Source organism: Cajanus cajan, chromosome 5, assembly GCF_000230855.2.
Source record: "Cajanus cajan strain Asha chromosome 5, NIPB_CcT2T_4, whole genome shotgun sequence".
Classification (NCBI taxonomy): Eukaryota; Viridiplantae; Streptophyta; class Magnoliopsida; order Fabales; family Fabaceae; genus Cajanus; species Cajanus cajan.
Window position 1 is genome coordinate 7748238 of NC_138521.1, and position 19804 is coordinate 7768041.

Here is a 19804-nt window from a genome sequence, read left to right on the forward strand (position 1 = left end):
ACTAAATTGAAACCAATTAATTAGTTTGGGACCAAATTGAAACCAAAAATAAAAGTGGGACTAAATTGAAACAAACAATTAATATAAGGGACCAAAATAGGGTTTTAGCCTTATTATAATCATTCTCCTAATTATCTTGAACTACATTTCTGAGTCTTGGGCAGAGTCTTCGTATTTCGGCCTCTTATAGAAGTATTCAAGCTGCCTATTGGATTCCAACTTGGAGAGTTGTCACTTGCTATTTTTCTTTTTAGATCCCTAATTTTTGCCTAAGTCGTGTCTTAGCGAGAACTTTTGATTTTGAATGAATTTTTTTTTTGCTTGCCTAAGATGCCCTTTGCGAGTTTTCATCCTAGCAGTATTTTGCAAGTGATATATTTTTTTTGGCATAACACTTCTTTGCTTTGACAAAACCTCTTGCCATCTGGGTCTGGGAGGACCAGTGCCTTTAATGATTAACACTGCCCTCGTTGCATACACCAAGGAGAAAGATGATGCCTCGGCCTACAAGTATTGGGAGTTCTTTTATGGACTGAGATTTGTGCTTCCTTTGTTAAGCGAAATTGAGTTGAAGATTTTGTAAGACTCCTTTTGCGCAATGAGAATCTTATGGTTATGCATTTGATCACTTTCTCATCTATGTGTGTTTTGAGGAAATGATCTCCTTATCTACCTCAGACTCAGACAATACGTCGTAGATGTTCAGAGTTTTGATTAATTTTATTATCTTCAGTCATGTTTGTTTGTTTTTTTTTCTGGTGATTGATTTTGGAATTAGATGTGTGACACAAGAGAGAAAAGAATAATCACAAGAGATTTATGAAATGACGTATATTATTTGATGAATGCAAAAAAAAACTTGTACAAGCTCTTATTTTGAACTCGTGACCGTGGGCGAAGGTTATGAGTTTGAGCAAATATTTTTTTTTTTTTGGAAAAAAGAGAGCCCCTAACAACTGTCATTCCAAGATGGTTACTCATCTAGTCATTCCTTGATGTGTGTTGTGTTGGCCTCAAACTTGAGCAGCCCGGCGTCAATAAGCTCTTGTACACGAGATTTCAAAGCCTTGCAATTTTCTATGGAGTGGCCTACTGCCCAGCGTGATAATCGCATGTTTCCTATGGCCTATACCATAGCGGGTAAGGCAGTTTTTGCTTTCTTTGTGGTGGGGTTCTTACCAGCATGGATGCCTTCATCAATTGGGGAAATAGCTCTGTGTAGCTTATAGGAATTTTGTCTAGTTCCCTTTCCGCTTTTCGTGATGCTTTGGTCGTTCGAGGAGTAGCGGAAGAGGTTAGAACATTAATTCCATTTTCCCCAAAAATCTTCTTATACCCTTGGCTTTCAGGGGATTTTCCTATCTTCCCACTTTTTAGACCTTGCTCAACTCTTTCGTCGATAGTGACTATGTCGGTAAAGAGAGTCGAAGTGTTCCCTATCATCTTGTCATAATAGGGTCCACTTAAGGAATTGATGAACATTGTTACCATCTCCTTATCAGATAATGAAGGCTCTACTTGCGCAACCATTTCTTTCCATCTCTGTGCATAGGTTTTGAAGGACTCGTCGCCCTTCTTGCTAAGCTTTGCAAATCAGACCTATCAGGAACCAGGTCGATGTTGTACTTGTATCGACGAAGAAAGGCGTCGGCTAACTGTTTCCATGTCTAGATCTTCCCTCCATCCAGTTGCATGTACCAATTGAGAGCAACATCTGAAAGGCTTTCTTGAAAATAGTGAATTAGGAGCTTTTCATTGCTCACATAGGCTGCCATCTTCCTACAGTACATTGTTAGATGTCCTTTTGGACAACTGGCTCCAGTGTACTTTTGAAAGTCAGGGATTTTGAACTTGGCGGGGAATTGGATATCCTGCACCAGACACATATTCACAGCCTCTTGAACGTCAAGACTGTGGCCTTCCACAGCTCTCAGTCTTTCTTCCCAGGCGTTCAGATGATCTTTGGAAACATCACCGACATTGCTAGTACTATTGTCGTGCTGCAATTTATTCATGGCCTCAAGCATTCTACCCATTTATTCCTTGAGTTGTTCAAGCTCCTCATTAAGGACACGATTTCTTTCCTCTAGGCCTTCCACAGCTTTTATCTTTTGAGCTTGTGTGAGTATGGAATGTTGAAAAACCACCTTTAAGGGAAAAGATAGTTTCCTATCAACTTTATTTAAATGGTAATGCATGAAGGGAGTTTCTATCAAAGACTTGATGGCTCATCCTTGTCGAGAGGTGAGTTATCGGTGTTCCTCTTCATAATATTTTATGATGTAACAGAGGTCACACTGATTTCTCGTCTTTGATACGAATCCCCTTGTGATCCTAAATATATGATATGCATGTTCCCTCTTTTTTTTTATTTTGTAGAAAATGCATGATGCCCCCCCTTTTTTTAAGGAAGGAATGTATGCTTCTCACAAATCTTATTTTCACACCAGGTTTTCTCTCACATGATAATGTATTTTTAATTTTTTGTGTTTTTCTTTACCTTAGGGAAATTATAAAAAATAAATGAATGATTTGAATAGAAAAAATGCAACAAACATATGCTCATACAATCCACAAACAGTCGCATATACATCCATGGTCTGTGGTCCCTGTTAAAAAAAAGTGCATTGTATAGGGCAGTTCTAATTATCCTCACTTTGGTCTTAAGGCCCCCAAGGTGCCCCCATTATAGGGACCCAGTATCTCTGTCGCCGTCACCTAGCAAACTCTAAGGTCTGTCGTAGTATTTCAGGCTAGAGTAACCGGTTATCACCTTGAGTGTGATTTCCGACAAGGCTCGCAGGCTCCCCGGGTGTAGGGGGACTGTTGTATGCTATGGTTTGTGTGCAATTTGTTAATTCAAACATATGCAGAATTTAAGCAAGCATACAGATAATTAAGCCAAACAAATAAAGCAAACAAAGTAAAGAGAAATAAATATTTAAATTATTATTTTTATTTTATTAACTTCATCAATTAAATGGGCCTGAGCCTCTTTAAACGTCCCCAGCGGAGTCGCCATCTGTCGTAACCCAAAAATTTATAATCTTGCGACTAATGGTTTAGACATCCTTTTAAAAGTCTCATCAATTAAGGAATGCCCAAACACGAGACTAATCCTTAATTAATGGTTTTGAAAAATGAGTTCATGGAGTCGCCACCAATGTTTTACTCAAAACATTGGAAAAAGAAATGATTTTTAAAATATCCAATAATGGCCTTGATAACCAAAATTGGGTTCGGGGGTCGGTTACGTGTAGAGAAGGTATTTAACACACCTACAACGGCCTTAATTGATACCCTATGACGAAATTAACATTATAAACAATAATAATATAAATATTAAGTCCCCTTTTATTAATGATTATTTACATGCTTGAAATTTAAATAATACAATTAACCCTAAAATGTCTACATGATTATTTTTATTATAACAATAATTATTATAGATAAGAAATAAAAAAAGGAAAGAAAGAAATTAACTGAAATACCTCTTGAATGAGCTCTATTTGATCTTCAAAATAGGGAGATTTTAGGTACTTTGTGGCAACCTTTCACACTACAGTATGTCTCACAAATCTCAAGAAATACAATAGGAGGGAGAGAGAAGATAGAGATACGGCACAAATCTCAAGAAATACAATAGAGGGGAGAGATATAGAGAATTTTCGTGCTCAAAGGAGTCTTATTCGAAATTTCTCTGGCCGCCCTGAGAACTGTGCCCGAGATCTCTATTTATAGGCATCAGATATGGGCCGGAACGACCCGTTCTGGATTCGGAACGGCCCGTTCTGGATCCGATCGTTATATGTTAACTCTACACTCTAGAACGGCCCGTTTTGATTTTGGAACGACCCGTTCCAAACAAAATATTTTAGGCCCTTTGAATGGTTTGGAACGACCCGTTCTGGTCTAGAACGGCTCGTTCCAACCTACAATTTTAGGCCCTTTTTGGAGTCTCGGAACGGTCCGTTCCGAACTTGGGAACGACCCGTTCCAATTTTAGAACGGCCCGTTCTGGGCCACTAAAAATAGTTAATTTGGCTTTTGGGTAGTTAATTTGGCTTTTGGGCCCTCTAATGTCCTATTTTGGTGTTTGTATGCCCCCCGGATAAAATTGGGTGTCTACAAGCCGTCACTAACAAATTTATTTATTTTAATTTTTTATTGTCGGTTAAACCGACACTATGTTGACACAAATTTTATTTTATTTTTTTCTTTATCTTCTTTATCTCGCTTATCATTTATTCGTTCGTATTTTTAACATTCCTAGGACTCGATCCGTGAACCTTGAGGTCTTAAGTGAACTTGATAACCAAGTGTACTAGAACACATTATGCGTATATAACATTGGAAAAATTATTTTTATCTCTCTGAAAGCACGTATATTATTTAAATATAGCGTCGGCTTTTCCGACGCTAAACTTAAAATAAATTTAATTTAAATTTATTTTAAGTTTAGCGTCGGAAAAGCCGGCGCTATTCTTTAAATATAGCGTCGGCTATTCCGACACTAACTTAATTTAAATTTAAATTAAATTAGTGTCGGAAAAGTCGACACTATATTTAAAGAATAGCGTCGGCTTTTCTGACGCTAAACTTAAAATAAATTTAAATTAAATATTTTAAGTTTAGCGTCGGAAAAGTCGACGCTAAATCTTAAAATAGCGTCGGCTTTTCCGACACTATTTGCATCAGCTATTAGCCGACGCTTATTTTTCGCTGCTTATTCACCATTTTCTTGTAGTGTTTGTTAAACTAATAAGTGAAATAATTTGAATTACCATTAATCTATAAATTTATCATGTATTATAAAATAATAAAATAAAATATAATAATAGTAATAGTCTTTCACTCTTTAATTTGTATTTGCTTACAAGTTGTGGTTACAAACTTAGAATTAGGATTAATCGCTGTGAGAGTTGCACCACTCTTATTATGACTTTGATGGCTTGATCCTTGACTTATCCTCTCTGTTTTGTTTGTTGAAGAAGAAGACAAAGTCATGCTTATGCATGTACTCACCGAGTCATGATAATGACTTACCGTCGCTGCTCAAGCCACAAACATCATGTTTGTCACTTAGTTAATCATCTCTTGCTTTATTGCTTGTTGTTAGTGTTACTCCTAGTTCCAACTCTTACCAAATACTAAGTATGTTATTTTTTTAAGGCTTATATTGTAAAAATTGTGAACTAAATGAGTAAACTTGTTTAATTTTAGGGTGGAGTAGCATAACACTATCCGTAACTTTTTCTATTTCTCAACATTTCTGTATTTGGGTTTGGCACCCCTAGTGCCTCCTTAATACAAATTTCTCTTAGCTGATCAAAAAAAAAAAAACTTGTTTAATTTTAAATATAGTAGTCATTGATGTTGATGACATTTTTTATACCATGAAGGATGATTTAGATACAATAAAAACTTCACTTAACACAAAAAGAGCCTACTATTGCTACTAATCCTTTTGTTATTATTATTGGTAATAAAAGCAATAATAAGGTTACTAATGACCAAAATCAAGATATCAAAAAAGCTAAGAAAATTAAGCTTAATACTTTTGAGGTATGAAATTTTAAAAAAAAAGTATAAAAATATTCTAAAAAGGTTGTAGTGATAATGTTTTATGATTGCACAAAAATAACTAGATATTTTATGATAATATATAATATCAATTAATTATGTTTTATTTTTTATTTTTTTTATTGTAAAAAATTAGATTTAATTTTTTCAATTAAACCAATTTGGTATGATAGTTCAAAATGACAATCCCAAAAAAAAAGTCAGATCGGGAGAATCAACCTAATTGATTTCACACCTCTACATAACGTTAATTGCTAATTCATATTTATGATGTGATCATAAAATAAATGATGCTATCAGTTTTTGATGTCTAGGACCACTGAATTATTGATGAAATGTATTTATCTTACATAATTTCATTGAATAATTAATAGACAGAATGACTTGATTTCTAAAAAAGAAATATATTAACTTCTATATATAATACAATTAGCTAGTTATCTGCACAAAGTGCTCGCTTACCCTAATTTGTCAATGTCTGAGTTTTATTTTGGTTTTTAAGAAAATCAAGTGTGACGATTGAAAATAAATTACACATCATATAAATTATTTTTTAAGTCACTTTAAATTATATTTTGAAATTAAATTATTTTTATTTTCTCAAATAAAACAAGTACAGAAGTGATCTAGGTATTTTGATCTTAAACAATCCTTTTCAGTATTACTTTGAGCATATATAGAAGGAACAATTACAATTATATTCCAGCTAATTGCTCCATACAATGAAAAAAAAAAAGCAACAAAAAAGGAAATCTTCTTTGATCTCTTAGTTTAATCAAATTACTTTATTCTTCTTTCTCGTGAGTAATCGTACATCATTGCATTAGTTGCTCATTCAATATCATCTCTGCCAAACTCTGGTGGTTCCATTCATACTCGGTCCCCTCATATAAAACAACGTATTTCAAGTCAAAACATGAACCTCAATTTTCACTGTCAAATGTGCATAAACTGTCAAAAACCGGAAAGTTTTTATTAAAAATATTATATCTAAAAATCTTTAATAATATAATTAAAATAATATATATATATATATATATATATAATAAATGATTGGATAAATCCTTTTATGATTTCATAAATTAGCTTGACACTTAGAATTATAATATATTTCATCAGATTTTTTTATATAACTATAATTAAGGTATAACTAGCTTCTTCCCATTTAAAATAAAAGAAATTTTATGGTACCCATTTTATTTGAGAAGGTATTGGTACAGTTTTTTATATTTTATATTTTTAATAATTTATTTAAATAATATTTATGATATTTTATTCTTTCAAATTTTAAATTATTTAGTCATTTTATTTTTATTTTATATATTCTAATTTATTTGTAATAATATTATTATATATTTAAATAATTTAATTTTAATAATTTTTTAAGTATATTTTTATTTTTTCACTTAAAATTTTGAATTTCTATATTTTAATTTTAATAATTTTTTAAGTATACTTTTTATCTTTTTGTCTTAAATTTTTGAATTTCTATATTGTAATTTTAATAATTTTTTATTTCTACTATTTATTAATTTTTTTTATTTTTTTTAATATTTTATAATATTATTAAAATTTTATAATTTTAATTTCTATAATTTTATCTTACTTTTTATTTTATAAGTATAATTTAGATTATTTATTTTATAATTAAATTATTATTTTTTAAATCTTGTATGAATTTACATAGAAAAATATATTGAAATTCCTCGATTTTTTAGGGTACCGTAGCAACTCTCTTCTTACATCAATCTATGATGTGCACTTGGAGTGGCATCCCAATTAGAGAAGAATATACTTGGGATCAGACTTCTGGATCGGAATGCATAACGAAAACATGTATAAACACATTAAAATTGAAAAGTAGTAGTAGCATATGTAGGGGGTTCGAAATATGGCTTTTGCATAATGTGTTCTCCATGCCGTACACTTTCCTTCCAACATTGCTCTGTCTCATCAAGCATTAGTGCGTTACCTAACTACAAACCCCATTTACGAGAGATACAATTTCCACATGCATCTGTTCTACAACAGTAAAATCACGACAATATATATATAACCCACATGCACCACAATCGAGATCAGACCACATCCCGAAGTAACAACATGGGTGCCACTAAAGAAACTTCGTACACATTACATTCTCTTGTTCCTTTCAAATTTGGTGTAATAAAACCAAAACAGACAAAAGGAAAGAACAAGGCATGTGGAACGCTAGCCAGCTAGCCAGCTACCCAAACCCTTCATGTAACTTCAAAACCATCCATCTATCTTTAGCTTACGTTTTCACAAACCATCTTTTCTTGACTATATGTTTCTATCTTGTCCAATCAATTTCTTAAGAGTATGTCTCATGTATATTACCAGTTACTACTATTCCTGCACAATTTATTGCGTTGATATTGAAAAAATCTAAGTTGTACATCAATTTGAACCACAGATAATATGATGATGTATAAAGAGTATATAAACGGTAGAATTTTTCAATTTATAAGTTGGCTATACAAGAAACTTAGACATTTAATTTTAATGTAAAGTGAGTAAAAGAAAGAAGATATCTACTTAGATGGAAATGTAATAACTGTGAGTGGTAAAGATGGTTTGTACTAGAGTTTGGTTATGTTATGGTGATTGGTGGGTTCTTTCGTTTTCAAGTCTGGTCCTGATCTCTATCTATCTCCCTTTTAAGGGTGCATGGTCCTGAATCGAAATGAATGTGCATGCATATATATTTATATAACTGTTATCTCGGGAAACATGGAAAGCCCCAGCAAAAACTTATACCCAAAGGATGTGTCACTTTTGTGGTTCACTTCCCTCCTGCCATGGCATGGACACTCCCATGCATCTCATTCTTCACCCTCTCTCTCTGGTCCTGCATGCTCCATCATCCATTCCAAACCATTTTTCTTTTTAGCATCAGGTAATAATAATAATAATAATTAATACCATCATGCTTTTAATTTGTCCTTAATTAGGTTACAGTTCAGTGTTAACTAGGTTGTTAGAATTTTAATGGTACCTCACGCGCATAATATGTATAGAATTTCGACCAAATGAATGTGCAGATTTTATTTTATTATTTGACATATATATATGTGTGTTTTTTACATTTTAATTTTGGAACTACGAATATTCGTCTTGCTCAATAACATATAAAGCTGCTGGTAGCTTTAAAACATTTACTTTTGGAATAGGTACTTGCATGTATATATCTTCTTAAGTTTTAGGGCTTTGAAAGCTACTAGCTAACAGCTGCGCCATTAGAATCACACGGTGTATATCTAAACTTGCAAGTCTTCTAAAAATTTAACCCTAATTGTTGGTGAAGGAAATAATCTATATAAGACACCCCAACAATTAATCATATATTGAACTAGTGAAAATTTTAACAATTAATTAATTTGCACTACTAAAGTTGAGCCGGTGTAAAAATAAAATATTTATCCATATCACAAGATGGTGATAAAAATCAAAAAACTAAAAAGTGGAAGATTGATTAGTTAGAAGTAGCAAATAGCAAGTGAAGGAGTGGGAATAAAAGAAAAGAAAATGGAATGGGGAGTGGTCCATTGAGGGTTGAGTACAATTACAATGATTTGGATTGATCACTGATGTACAGTGCATGCGTCCAATGATCCAATTTACAGTTAATAAATGGAAGGGCACGCCATGGGAAGTAAAAGGTAATCGAAGCTAACTTTACGGTACAATCTACTTTATAGATAGATCGTAAATAAATACTATTAATAATGCAACCTAGCTCTTAATTAGCTATAGCCCCTCTACTCTAGCTTTTATAGGGTGGGGGCACCCTTCATTCAAAGGCCATCTCAGATCTCTGACTCTAATACCCTAATCTTTTTCACCATTACCTCTAATAGAAAAATATCACATTACTTAATTAAAGCAAGAATGCGACTTGTCGTTCCAATTTTTTTTATATCATATCATCTCATTTTATCATCTCTCTACGTGTCTTATTATCACTTTCATTCTTTCAGAAATTCCCCCTTATCAATAATTATTTTTTAAATTTAACTTTCTTTTTCTTCTTCTATAACTTGTTTCTTCTCAGTCTATATTATATACTCGTTAACTTATATAAAAAAGGGTTAAATATGTTTATCGTGCTTATAAAAATATTTAAATTTTGCTTTTCATCCTCCATTTTAAAAAATCTTTACCTTTTATTTTTACATGTCTGAATATTAATTCTGACTTTGATCCCTAAACTTACTTAATGCATGCTCACAGTTAAATTTCCCAAATCAGTGATGCCCTATAAATTTGTTGTTTTTTCTGGAGAACTGATAAATTGGTCAACATAGCTTGACAAAATTAACTTCTCAGAAATATAGAGATGATATAATTTTGTAAGAACAAAAAGAACATTAACTTAAATCCATTTTAAAAATTATAGAATGATTCATATATTATTTATAAATTTAAAAGTATGTAAACAACATACGATTATTGCCTTTATGTAAATGAATTAGAGACAGAAAATATTCGTTTCAATTATAAATGGAGTGAACCTTTTATTATTTTAGAAGTTGTAGATAGAAATATAATAGATAGAAACAAAACTGTTTCTTCTCTAATTAGAATCTGGTTAAGAATTCCATCTTATTACTCATTTTGTTTGTGATATCACTTTTAGTGATGAATATGTTTTATCTTTAACGTTATCTCATTAGTTCATAATAAAGCACCTTTTACTATTTTATTTTTGACCTTTTTGAGGACTTGATTGGTTTTGGCTATTTGAATGGATGTTGACTTTGTAATATATATATATATATATATATATATATATATATATATATATATATATATGTATGTATATATATATATATGTGTATATATATATATATATATGTATTTTTTTTTTTTTCAATGCAAATCATTTGATAGGAGTATTTGATTAATTTCTCCTCCCCTTCTATCTATTTTAGGGTATTCGATATTTTATATTAAAAAAGGATAAATAATGTTTTTTGTTGATACAAAAAAGTATTTTCATATAATAAATATTCACATATTAAATTTAATTTTCAAAGTACTTACTTACCTAACTTTGAGATAAAATCTTCAAAAAGCAATTGTATAAATAATTAATGAAATGGGGAAAAATTGAAAATTAAATATATTTACAACGATAATTGTAGAAAGTATAGAGAGAAGGTAGTGTTGATATTATATACTTGAAGTAGACAGATATAATATAAAAGAAGTAAAGGAAATATAAACACAATGATTTTTAGAATAAATCAACCAACAAAGTATCCATTTTTGTCATATTTTACTTTCTTGGACATGTAAGTATTACAGTAGTTATTTATCTACTTTCAGTGTTTACCAGACAATATTATCTTTATTGTTAAAATGAATCATATCATTTTCTTCAAACCTCCTATCTCAAGCTAGACAAGAATTAGGATATTATTTTTTCCCCAATTAGAGAACTCACATCTACGTGCAGTGGTGTCAATAAAAATAAAAGTGAAAATAAAAATGTTAGAATAGGGTCCAAAATGAACTTGAATTTTTGTCTAAGATATATATATATATATATATATATATATATATGATGTATCAGGAACCTTTCCCCGGTACAAACATGCAAGACAGTAAAAACAAGAAATAAATTAAACTAGTTTTCTTGCTTATTAATTGAGTTAATTGTATGTATGTACACAATGTAGAAAGTAATAGCTATCCTTACAAAAATTAACTTTGGAGAGACCAAAGTTTATTAATTAAGTTGCGGATATTTGAAGACTGAAGATACCATAAGAGATGATTTAATCTCTCGTACTGCCGAAGGTAAAAAAGCAATATTACCAAGTTGTTATAAGAAACAAGCATTATCTTAATAATAGTTTAGGTAACAAATAAATAAATATATATATATATATATATATATATATATATATATATATATATATATATATAAGGGTTATAATAATACCGGTATAACTTTCACTAAGTATTAATTACACTGCTTAATAACTTTATATTAAATGTGAATTTTGTAAATCCAACCATTAAATTGAAAGTTATTTACTCTTAGATCATATATACAAAATTTTATATTAATCCAAGAAAATTTGATATGTCATTCTTATAGAACAAAATTGACATAATATATACATTTCAAAATATACTAAAATATGAACATTTTGATTACTTTCAAGTTGTTGTTCAATTTTAACAAAATTTGATATAAACATATAAAGTGATATGAATTTTTAATCTAATAGTTGAATTTACAAAATTCATATTTAATATCAAGTTATTGAACGATGTAATATTTAGTAAAAATTATACCGGTATTATTATAATTATATATATATATATATATATATATATATATATATATATATATATGTATGATTCTCAAAGTAAAAAAAAAAAAAAAGAGAAATTATTATATATTCATCGGTATAAAAGTTAGTTTTATCAGGGATTAAATTTATGGAGCTTATCAATAAATAATATATAAAAAAATAGATCACAACAATATTCTTGCAATATAAACATCAATATAAATAAGTGATACCATAAAGTGTTAAAAGAAATCACCATAAAATTAAATGTGGACCACTATTAGCATAAAAGTTTTACACAATCAAGAATGAGAAAAGTGATATATCACTATATGTACTGAGGGTTTCTTTTCCCAGCAAAATTCATTGACTAGTTTTAAATGTCAGATATCATAAACATTTATTGAAAATATATACATTGTTAATGAAATAAAAATATATTTAGAATAATTAAATGAAATACAAAAAGTAGGGATTAATAAATAATTTTTTTTATTACTAGATAGAAAAATTAACTTCAAAGCACTTTAGAGCTGAAATGCTATCAAAGAATTTAAAACTATGCATGTGTGGTGACCAAGTATTTGAAAGGATTTTCATAAGTTAATTAAGTATCAAATAATGGGAGAAAAACAATTTTAATTTGCAGGGTTAAGGGACCAATATAAACTATGAGGTGTGATGTGATGATATATCACAAACTTTATAATGAAAAATATGACATAATATTAATCTATTTCATATATTATAATTAATTTATCATTTTAGATTTGACTAATTGGTCAAATAACAACTTTTCAACTTAGGACATTAATAATAATAATAATAATAATAATAATAATAATAATAATAATAATAAATCGAAAATGATGAATCAATAATGCATTAAAGTTCAGTATATATAGTAGTATTTGCATTTTTCAAAAGCAACTGTTATAACATCTAATGTGACATTTAGTTACGGTTCATCTTAACAAAGTTTTTCTCCCATATTCTTAATATGGATCGAAGTTAGTAAGAGTGTAAAAAAACGAGTAAATACTATCCAAAGTCTTTAGTTTAAGAATTAAAAATAATTTTTAAAAAGTGTTATATTAATGCACTTTTATTATGATTTCCAATGCATTCATGATTTTTAATAAAAAAATTATTATTTCCACTCCTTATAAGTGTCATTTAAATATTTAATATCCAAATTAAGAAATATGATATTTTTTTCATTAACTAATAATTAATAAAAAAAAATGTTGTTTGAACTTTTAAAACGACAAAGAAAATTAGAAATAAACTCTTCTAAAAATTGACAAATAAGAGAGAGAGAGAGAGTGTGTTCATTAATCCCTTGACTAAATGGCATAGTCGGCAAGACTCGAGGAAAAAATATCTAATTTTTTTTTTTATACTGTAGTAAAAAGTGAGACTAATTATAGTAAAATCTCATCCGCATAATTATTTCTTGTAACTGTTATCATCTTTTAGAGTTATTAGCTTTTGGAAGGCACAGGGAATACCATCACTAAGGAAATAATCATGCTTCTATTGCATGCTAATTTGAGATTACAGAAGTTGCATGTGAAGAAATTTTATGGTCTTAAAGTTTTACTTTTAAACCAACAAATTATGACGAAATGTTCTTTAATTTACTACACTCAGATAAATTTTATGTCAACATTACTCAATATTTTTAATTATATTATAACTGACGATTCATTAAGTGATGACAATATTAAATAATAATGTAAGTATAGCAACGTATCAAAATTAAATGCATGGAATTCATAGAAACTCAACCAATACATTGTGTGTTGCTATGATATATTAATGACATTCCAAACTTGTTGCATATTTATTAGATGGGAGTGAATGCAACCAGCCATCCAACTATACTCAGTAAAATTCAAATCCAGGACCATTAATTTAGTATTAATTTAAAGTTTTTTATGCCTACTGTTTTTCTAATGTAATTCATGATCCTTCAGTGCTTTACTTAAACATATATGACATTTATACTTGTTATTTTATTGCAATATTTAGAAATAAATACCTATCACTGTTTCAGGGAGAAACATCTAAAAATTACTTTCTAACATTAGAGAGGTTAATTAATAGACGACAAATGCACTTGAAAGCATGCTATTGTTAGGTACCTATAAAAAGATGTTGAACTAATCAACCAGGCACTGAAAATAATTATTATCTACATTCAGTTATTTTATGATAAATTATATCCATCTGTTGATAATTTCTTCAGAGTATATTGCAGTTAAATTGAATACTATATGTTGAAAGATAATGCAATTTATATGATTACTGCAAGTATTATCTAATTAATTTCTTGACTTAATATCAGAGCTTGAATATGTATGGTCCTATTGTGGCCTATACACATTAGAAAAAATGTACCTCGGATAAATATTTATAATATCTCATTGAAATGGCAGCTGTCAAGTCTTTAAATTATAAGGTCTGATTTGGTGGAGCTTCTATTTCCTTCTGCATAACACGCCAATAATTTGCAAACATTAATAAATCATACGTAAAGTGGATGGAACTGTTAACATTAGTATCAATATACCACCGTATAACTGACAAACATTGCCTTTAATTAACACACTATCATGGAATTATGCAATTCCAAAAACAATGATAACCTTCACGTTGCTAACAAACAATATACATACTAAGTCATCATATGAATATAAAGTCTGATTTATAATTAAATTAACATGAAGCCTAATACTAGCTAGGGAATAATTAATCCCACGAATTTATATATGGTTAACTTTAATCAACTAAAGAACTCTAGGGATGTTCTTAACTCATGATTAATGCCAGGTATATATGTATATTTCATGCATGCATATATATGTATGAAGAATAAAATCAATCTGTTTGTGCCTTTCCTCTTGAATATCATTTGATTTCCTGAACTAACTTTATGTGTGCAAGATCATGACTACTAATTAACATAAACTAGCAAGGATGATATATAGGAGAGAACATATATATAATAGAATACAATAAACATTAAAGAGAACAAAACAAAGAAAGATTTTGAATCTTATTATTTTATTTTATTTTTGTGCCTTGTTTGATCTTAACTATATATTAATTTTTTCCTGGCTTCTTGTTGGGTTCCAAGCACTTGATCATCCCCCCCATAAAAAGGTTCTATTTCTAGTCTCTTTCATTCTTTAATTTCCAGCAGTCTTGAGGATTCTTCCAAGACTTTCGAGAGCTCATGGAAATTGACTTTACTACCCAAGGATCTGAGATACTCCTATTATTTTAACAGAAAAGCATCACATTCAAGTCTGTGTAGCCAAAACAAAAGTCCTGCTCCCATGTATGTCTTGTCTTGCTTACTGTTGATCTTACTGTCCCATATGTTGCTTTTGCTTTCCCCATTTTACACCGTGAGAACATAACATTCTGTTTGATATCTCCTTTTTATGCCATCAACGGTGTATTTTTGCATTAAATGCCAATATAATATCTTCCAACATGGTGATTGCTATGACTCTATTACACCAAATAAACACGAACAAAATATATGAATACTAAAATGTGAAAGGTCCATGTGAACAAACCTAAAACAAAGTGCATCGATGTGCCCCATCAGAGATACACAATTAACACTCTCTGTACCCAGTTCATATTAATTCACACCATAGTTTCAAAAGGTATTATTTCCCCCCTTTAATTAGATAGATCAATCAAATCAATAAGTGTACGTTCTAAACATCTCGGATGAATCAAAACGACAATTTTTGTGAAAGGAAAAGTTTCACTTTCTTTTCTTATCATAGCATATGTTTTATATCCACCATATAATGTCAAGTTTCACACACAAACTCAAAAGAAAATAGAAAAAAACTGTAAGCTGATAATTGATCACCTCGATCACCAAACTAAAGCTCCTTGATTCAGTGTCGTCCAAAAGTCTTTGCTGTAATTATTGCAATATCTGTGACAAATCCAAAAAATGTATGTAGGTAAATAACCAATGAGTTTCATTTTCAACTATCAACAGTATAAGACTGTGACAAAGACTAATTAGGCATCGCAGGAGGAATCTAAATCCATAAAGTAAATGACTGATGTCTATAGACTACATAAGTTGTATCTCATAAATTAAGGTAAGAATCAGATATCAGACAAAAATAAATAGATAAGCATCAGAATCAGGCTACTTACTCTTTAAGGTAAGAGTAAATGGGGGACACGGCCTCAATTTTTGATTTACCAAATATCACCTTTGTATGCAGTGCTAATCCAGACAAGAAGGCGGCTGATGAATAGGAGAAATCACAAGACCATGTCACCAAAAATAAAAAATGTAAGTAGGAAAGTGGAGGGAGATAGAGGAAGAGGGGTAGTAGTAGTAGTAAATAAATAAATAATTTATGGTAACAATGTTATAGGTGGCATAGTAAGTGGAAAAAGTAACGTAAATGGATGGAGGAGGAATAAGAAGAGGAAAATAATTACCCTTTTACAGCTGTACAACTTTCTGCGCTTTATCTGCAAAGCTAAAATGCCTAACTAAGCAGCAGCAGCTAGCAGAAGCAGCAGTGTTGTGAACGACATCAGCCCAACAAGGCTAACAGAAACATTAGAGGAAAGAAGAAAGCAACAAGCTTTTCTGTGTATCATTAAATGCAGTAAACGGAAAGAGAGAGAGGGAGCACAGCATTGAACTAATATTAAAATAGAAAGAACAAAAGACATATATACTATATATAATATAATATATAATAATAAATAATATATATATATATATATATATATATATATTAGTATTGTATTATACACAATTGAAAAAAGGTCTAAATGTAATTGATCTCCATGGATTTCATTTCCCTCTTTAGGTTGTGAAAGGATGGATGTTCCATTTCTTCAGGGCCCAAATCCCCAGCTAATTAATTCATTGAGCAGTTCTAAACGAACTAAAAACGCCAAAACGTGCAAAAGCTAAACACTAATTACTGATCAAAAGAAGAAGAAAGCCTGGGAGCCTTTTCTTTCCTTTGTAGCTGATGAAATAAAATAAAATAAAAAAGATGAAAGAAAAAATGTAAAATATAATAAAAATGCCACAAAAGAGAGTGTTGGTAGCCCAGGTAAACTTTAGATCAAACTGGTATCTTCTTCATTATTTGTGTTCTTCATCAATTTGTTTATCACTGCCGGTACTGCAAAGAAGGGTCCAGATCAAAAAGCATTGAAGGTTCCCCTCTCTGATCCCCAAACCTTGCTGATGATGATGATGATGAGAGAGTGTCTTCCCTCAAAAGCTGAAGAGGTGGCAGTGAAGGAGAATGTGCCACCGAAGATGATGAGGACAACAGGCTGAAGCATTTGGGATCTTCTGATGTTGAAGAAGCACATTCCATGTTCACCCCAAATAGTCTTAGCCTTTTGCCTGCAGTGCTAGGACTAGTACTAGCACTAGAACCACTCTTGGCGCCATGGTAGGGATGGTGATGATGGTTATGAGCAACCGGAACAGAATCAATGATCATAGGGGAAAGAGAAGCATTGCCTCCCTCTTGTTGTTGCCTTGTGCCCAAGGTTTGGTGATCAGAAATAGGCATTGATGGGGGTGTTGACCTGAGGTAAAAGACTGAGCCAGATCCTGAAGTCATGTCATTATGGTAGTTGTAGTGATGAGTTGATCCATTGTTTGCACTTGCAGAAGCAGCAAAGGGGTGATGATACATGGTGGTGTTATAATTGAGGTGTTGTTGCAAATGGTCATGGTGGTGGTGGCGTGGTGGGGTTGGGGAAGGGAGGGAGTAGAATCTGCCATGGGCAGTGGCACCCCATCTGATGGACATTAAGTGAGGCTGATTGGGAAGAAAGAAAGGTGTGAAGAGTGTGGTTGAAGGGTCAGGGCCATGATGGTGATGGTGATGATTAGACCTTCTCCTCCAATCTATGTACAACCTATGCCTATACAATTCCCCAACACCACGCTGGAAGGACACAATGTCACCAGCATCAAGCTTCTTCTCCTTCACAAAACGGCTCCACCCTTTGGTCATCACATAGCTCTGGCTACTGTTCCAATAGGAGTACCTGAACCTCCATAACTTGCCATTCCTGTCCTCAAAATTCAGCAGCAGCCCCTTCTCATTGGTGGAGGAATCAAGAGGGAAATACTTCTCAGCATGCTGCTTTGGTATCACCAAACGGTTCAGCTTCCCCACATCACTAGGTGTCACAACTTTATCAAACATGTGCTCCTTCTCAGCTGGCTGCTGCTGCAGGTTGTTACCATTGGCAGAAGAACTAGCAGTAGCACTTCCATGATGATGACCATAAACACCACCTCCTGATGATCCTTGCAAATTCCCCTCATCCTTGCTGCTCCCCAGTGACAAGTCCATGAAATCTAGCTGATTTGTTGTCTGGTGATGCTGATGATTGTTGATGATGAAATTGGAAGCTGCCGCATCCTGGTGCTGGTGTAACAACCCTAACCCACATCATGAATTGTGAGATTCACTGGTCTCTGGAGATTCATCATCACCATCATGAATATCCATCCCCAACCATGGATTTTTTTGATGAGGGATATTTATTACATCATGATGATGATGGTGGTGATGAGAAGGTGCAGCTAGCAGTAATAGTAGAAGTATATAATTTGATATTGAAGATAAAGACAAAGAGGGGTAGTGGTGCTTACTGCTGCTTTCTTCTCTTGTGATGATTTCTTCTGCTGCCTCCTCTTCCTCCTCCTCCTCTCTGCTATCAGAATACCCTTTCACTTCTTGCATCAACTCCATAAAATTATACACTGACCCCACCTTCAATTCTGCTAATTATAACCTCTGGATCTCACAAAATTAAATAATGTCACCCAAATAATTGAGGAAAATATTAAATCATTGGAATGAAGGAAAGGGAAGGGAAGAAGAGAAGGAGGACTAAGTAGGGGAGGGAAAATAAATAACTAAATAATATAAATAAATAAAAATTAAAGTTTTTTTACATAATTTTAGAGTGGGAAGAAGTTGACATGATATTTAAATATTATATAAAGAAATTACCAAAGAAAATTATAGTTGGGGCTAAGAAGATATTTGACTGGGCAGATATGTGAGGCTGTGAAGAAAACAAAGAAAAGCAGGTGGTTATTTAGTACTAGATAGAAGAAAGAATTGTAAGAGTCGGTGCCTTCATATTTGACTACGAGGCATCAAACCCTAGAGAAAGAGAAGGCATGGAGGATTGAAAACGGGGTTATTGTTGACCTAAAGAGGTGAACATGTTAGAGAGATGGAGATGGAGATGGATGTGAGTTTTAGCTAACACAAAGTGTAGTTACCTCAGAGGAAGCTTCTTTACAACTAGGAAAAAAGAACCAAAAATGTTTGTTGCAACCCAGTTTTATTCTTAACATAACAAGAGAGAGATAGTGAGAGGGAAAGAGGGTTACTACACTTACGTGGGGGGCCCATGAATAATGTGCGTATTGGGGTCATGTGAGCAACTAGTCCTTTTCATAACATTTGGGATAATTATAATAATAATAATAATATTACATTTCAATAATCATAATAATAAAAATAAAAATCTGTACAATATGTGCTTCCGGTTCTACACTTAATAGGCCAGTTGTTCCAGAAGCAATGACCTTCACTTTGTTAAATCTGCATCCTCATTATCTCTTTCTTTAGTTTCCTGCAATTATTAAATGTGGAAAAAGGAAACAATATCTATGTCAAGTTGTTGTTACAAGACAGAAGATAAGTAGAGGGCGCTGCAATGCCAACGGTGTAGTAGAGGAGAGAGGTAGTACACACTGTTATTTTCAATGTGATCCATATCAAATGTTTATCAATTTAATGGATAATTTAATCAAAAATAATTCTCAAATATAT

The 19804-nt window shown here is 31.5% G+C and overlaps 1 protein-coding gene and 1 long non-coding RNA gene across 3 annotated transcripts; both read right to left on the bottom strand.

The window, feature by feature from the left end:
- Positions 1–14219: 14219 nt before the first annotated feature.
- Positions 14220–16396, bottom strand: LOC109795875 (uncharacterized). Its single transcript, XR_003804699.2, has 3 exons — positions 16110–16396; positions 15811–15879; positions 14220–14405 (listed from the first exon to the last, which is right to left on the bottom strand). It is a non-coding gene; the product is annotated as an uncharacterized LOC109795875 (long non-coding RNA).
- Positions 16397–16729: 333 nt separating this feature from the next.
- Positions 16730–19358, bottom strand: LOC109795854 (B3 domain-containing protein Os03g0120900). Of its 2 annotated transcripts, none has more exons than XM_020355424.3 (3): positions 19249–19358; positions 18607–18751; positions 16730–18393 (listed from the first exon to the last, which is right to left on the bottom strand). In XM_020355424.3, the coding sequence occupies exons 2-3, from the start codon at positions 18704–18706 to the stop codon at positions 17096–17098; spliced, it is 1398 nt and encodes a 465-aa protein (XP_020211013.1). In that variant the 5' UTR covers positions 18707–18751; positions 19249–19358; the 3' UTR covers positions 16730–17095. The 2 variants fall into 2 exon arrangements, with proteins under 2 accessions (XP_020211013.1, XP_020211006.1); XM_020355417.3 differs by lacking the exon at positions 19249–19358 and adding an exon at positions 18971–19241.
- Positions 19359–19804: the final 446 nt, after the last annotated feature.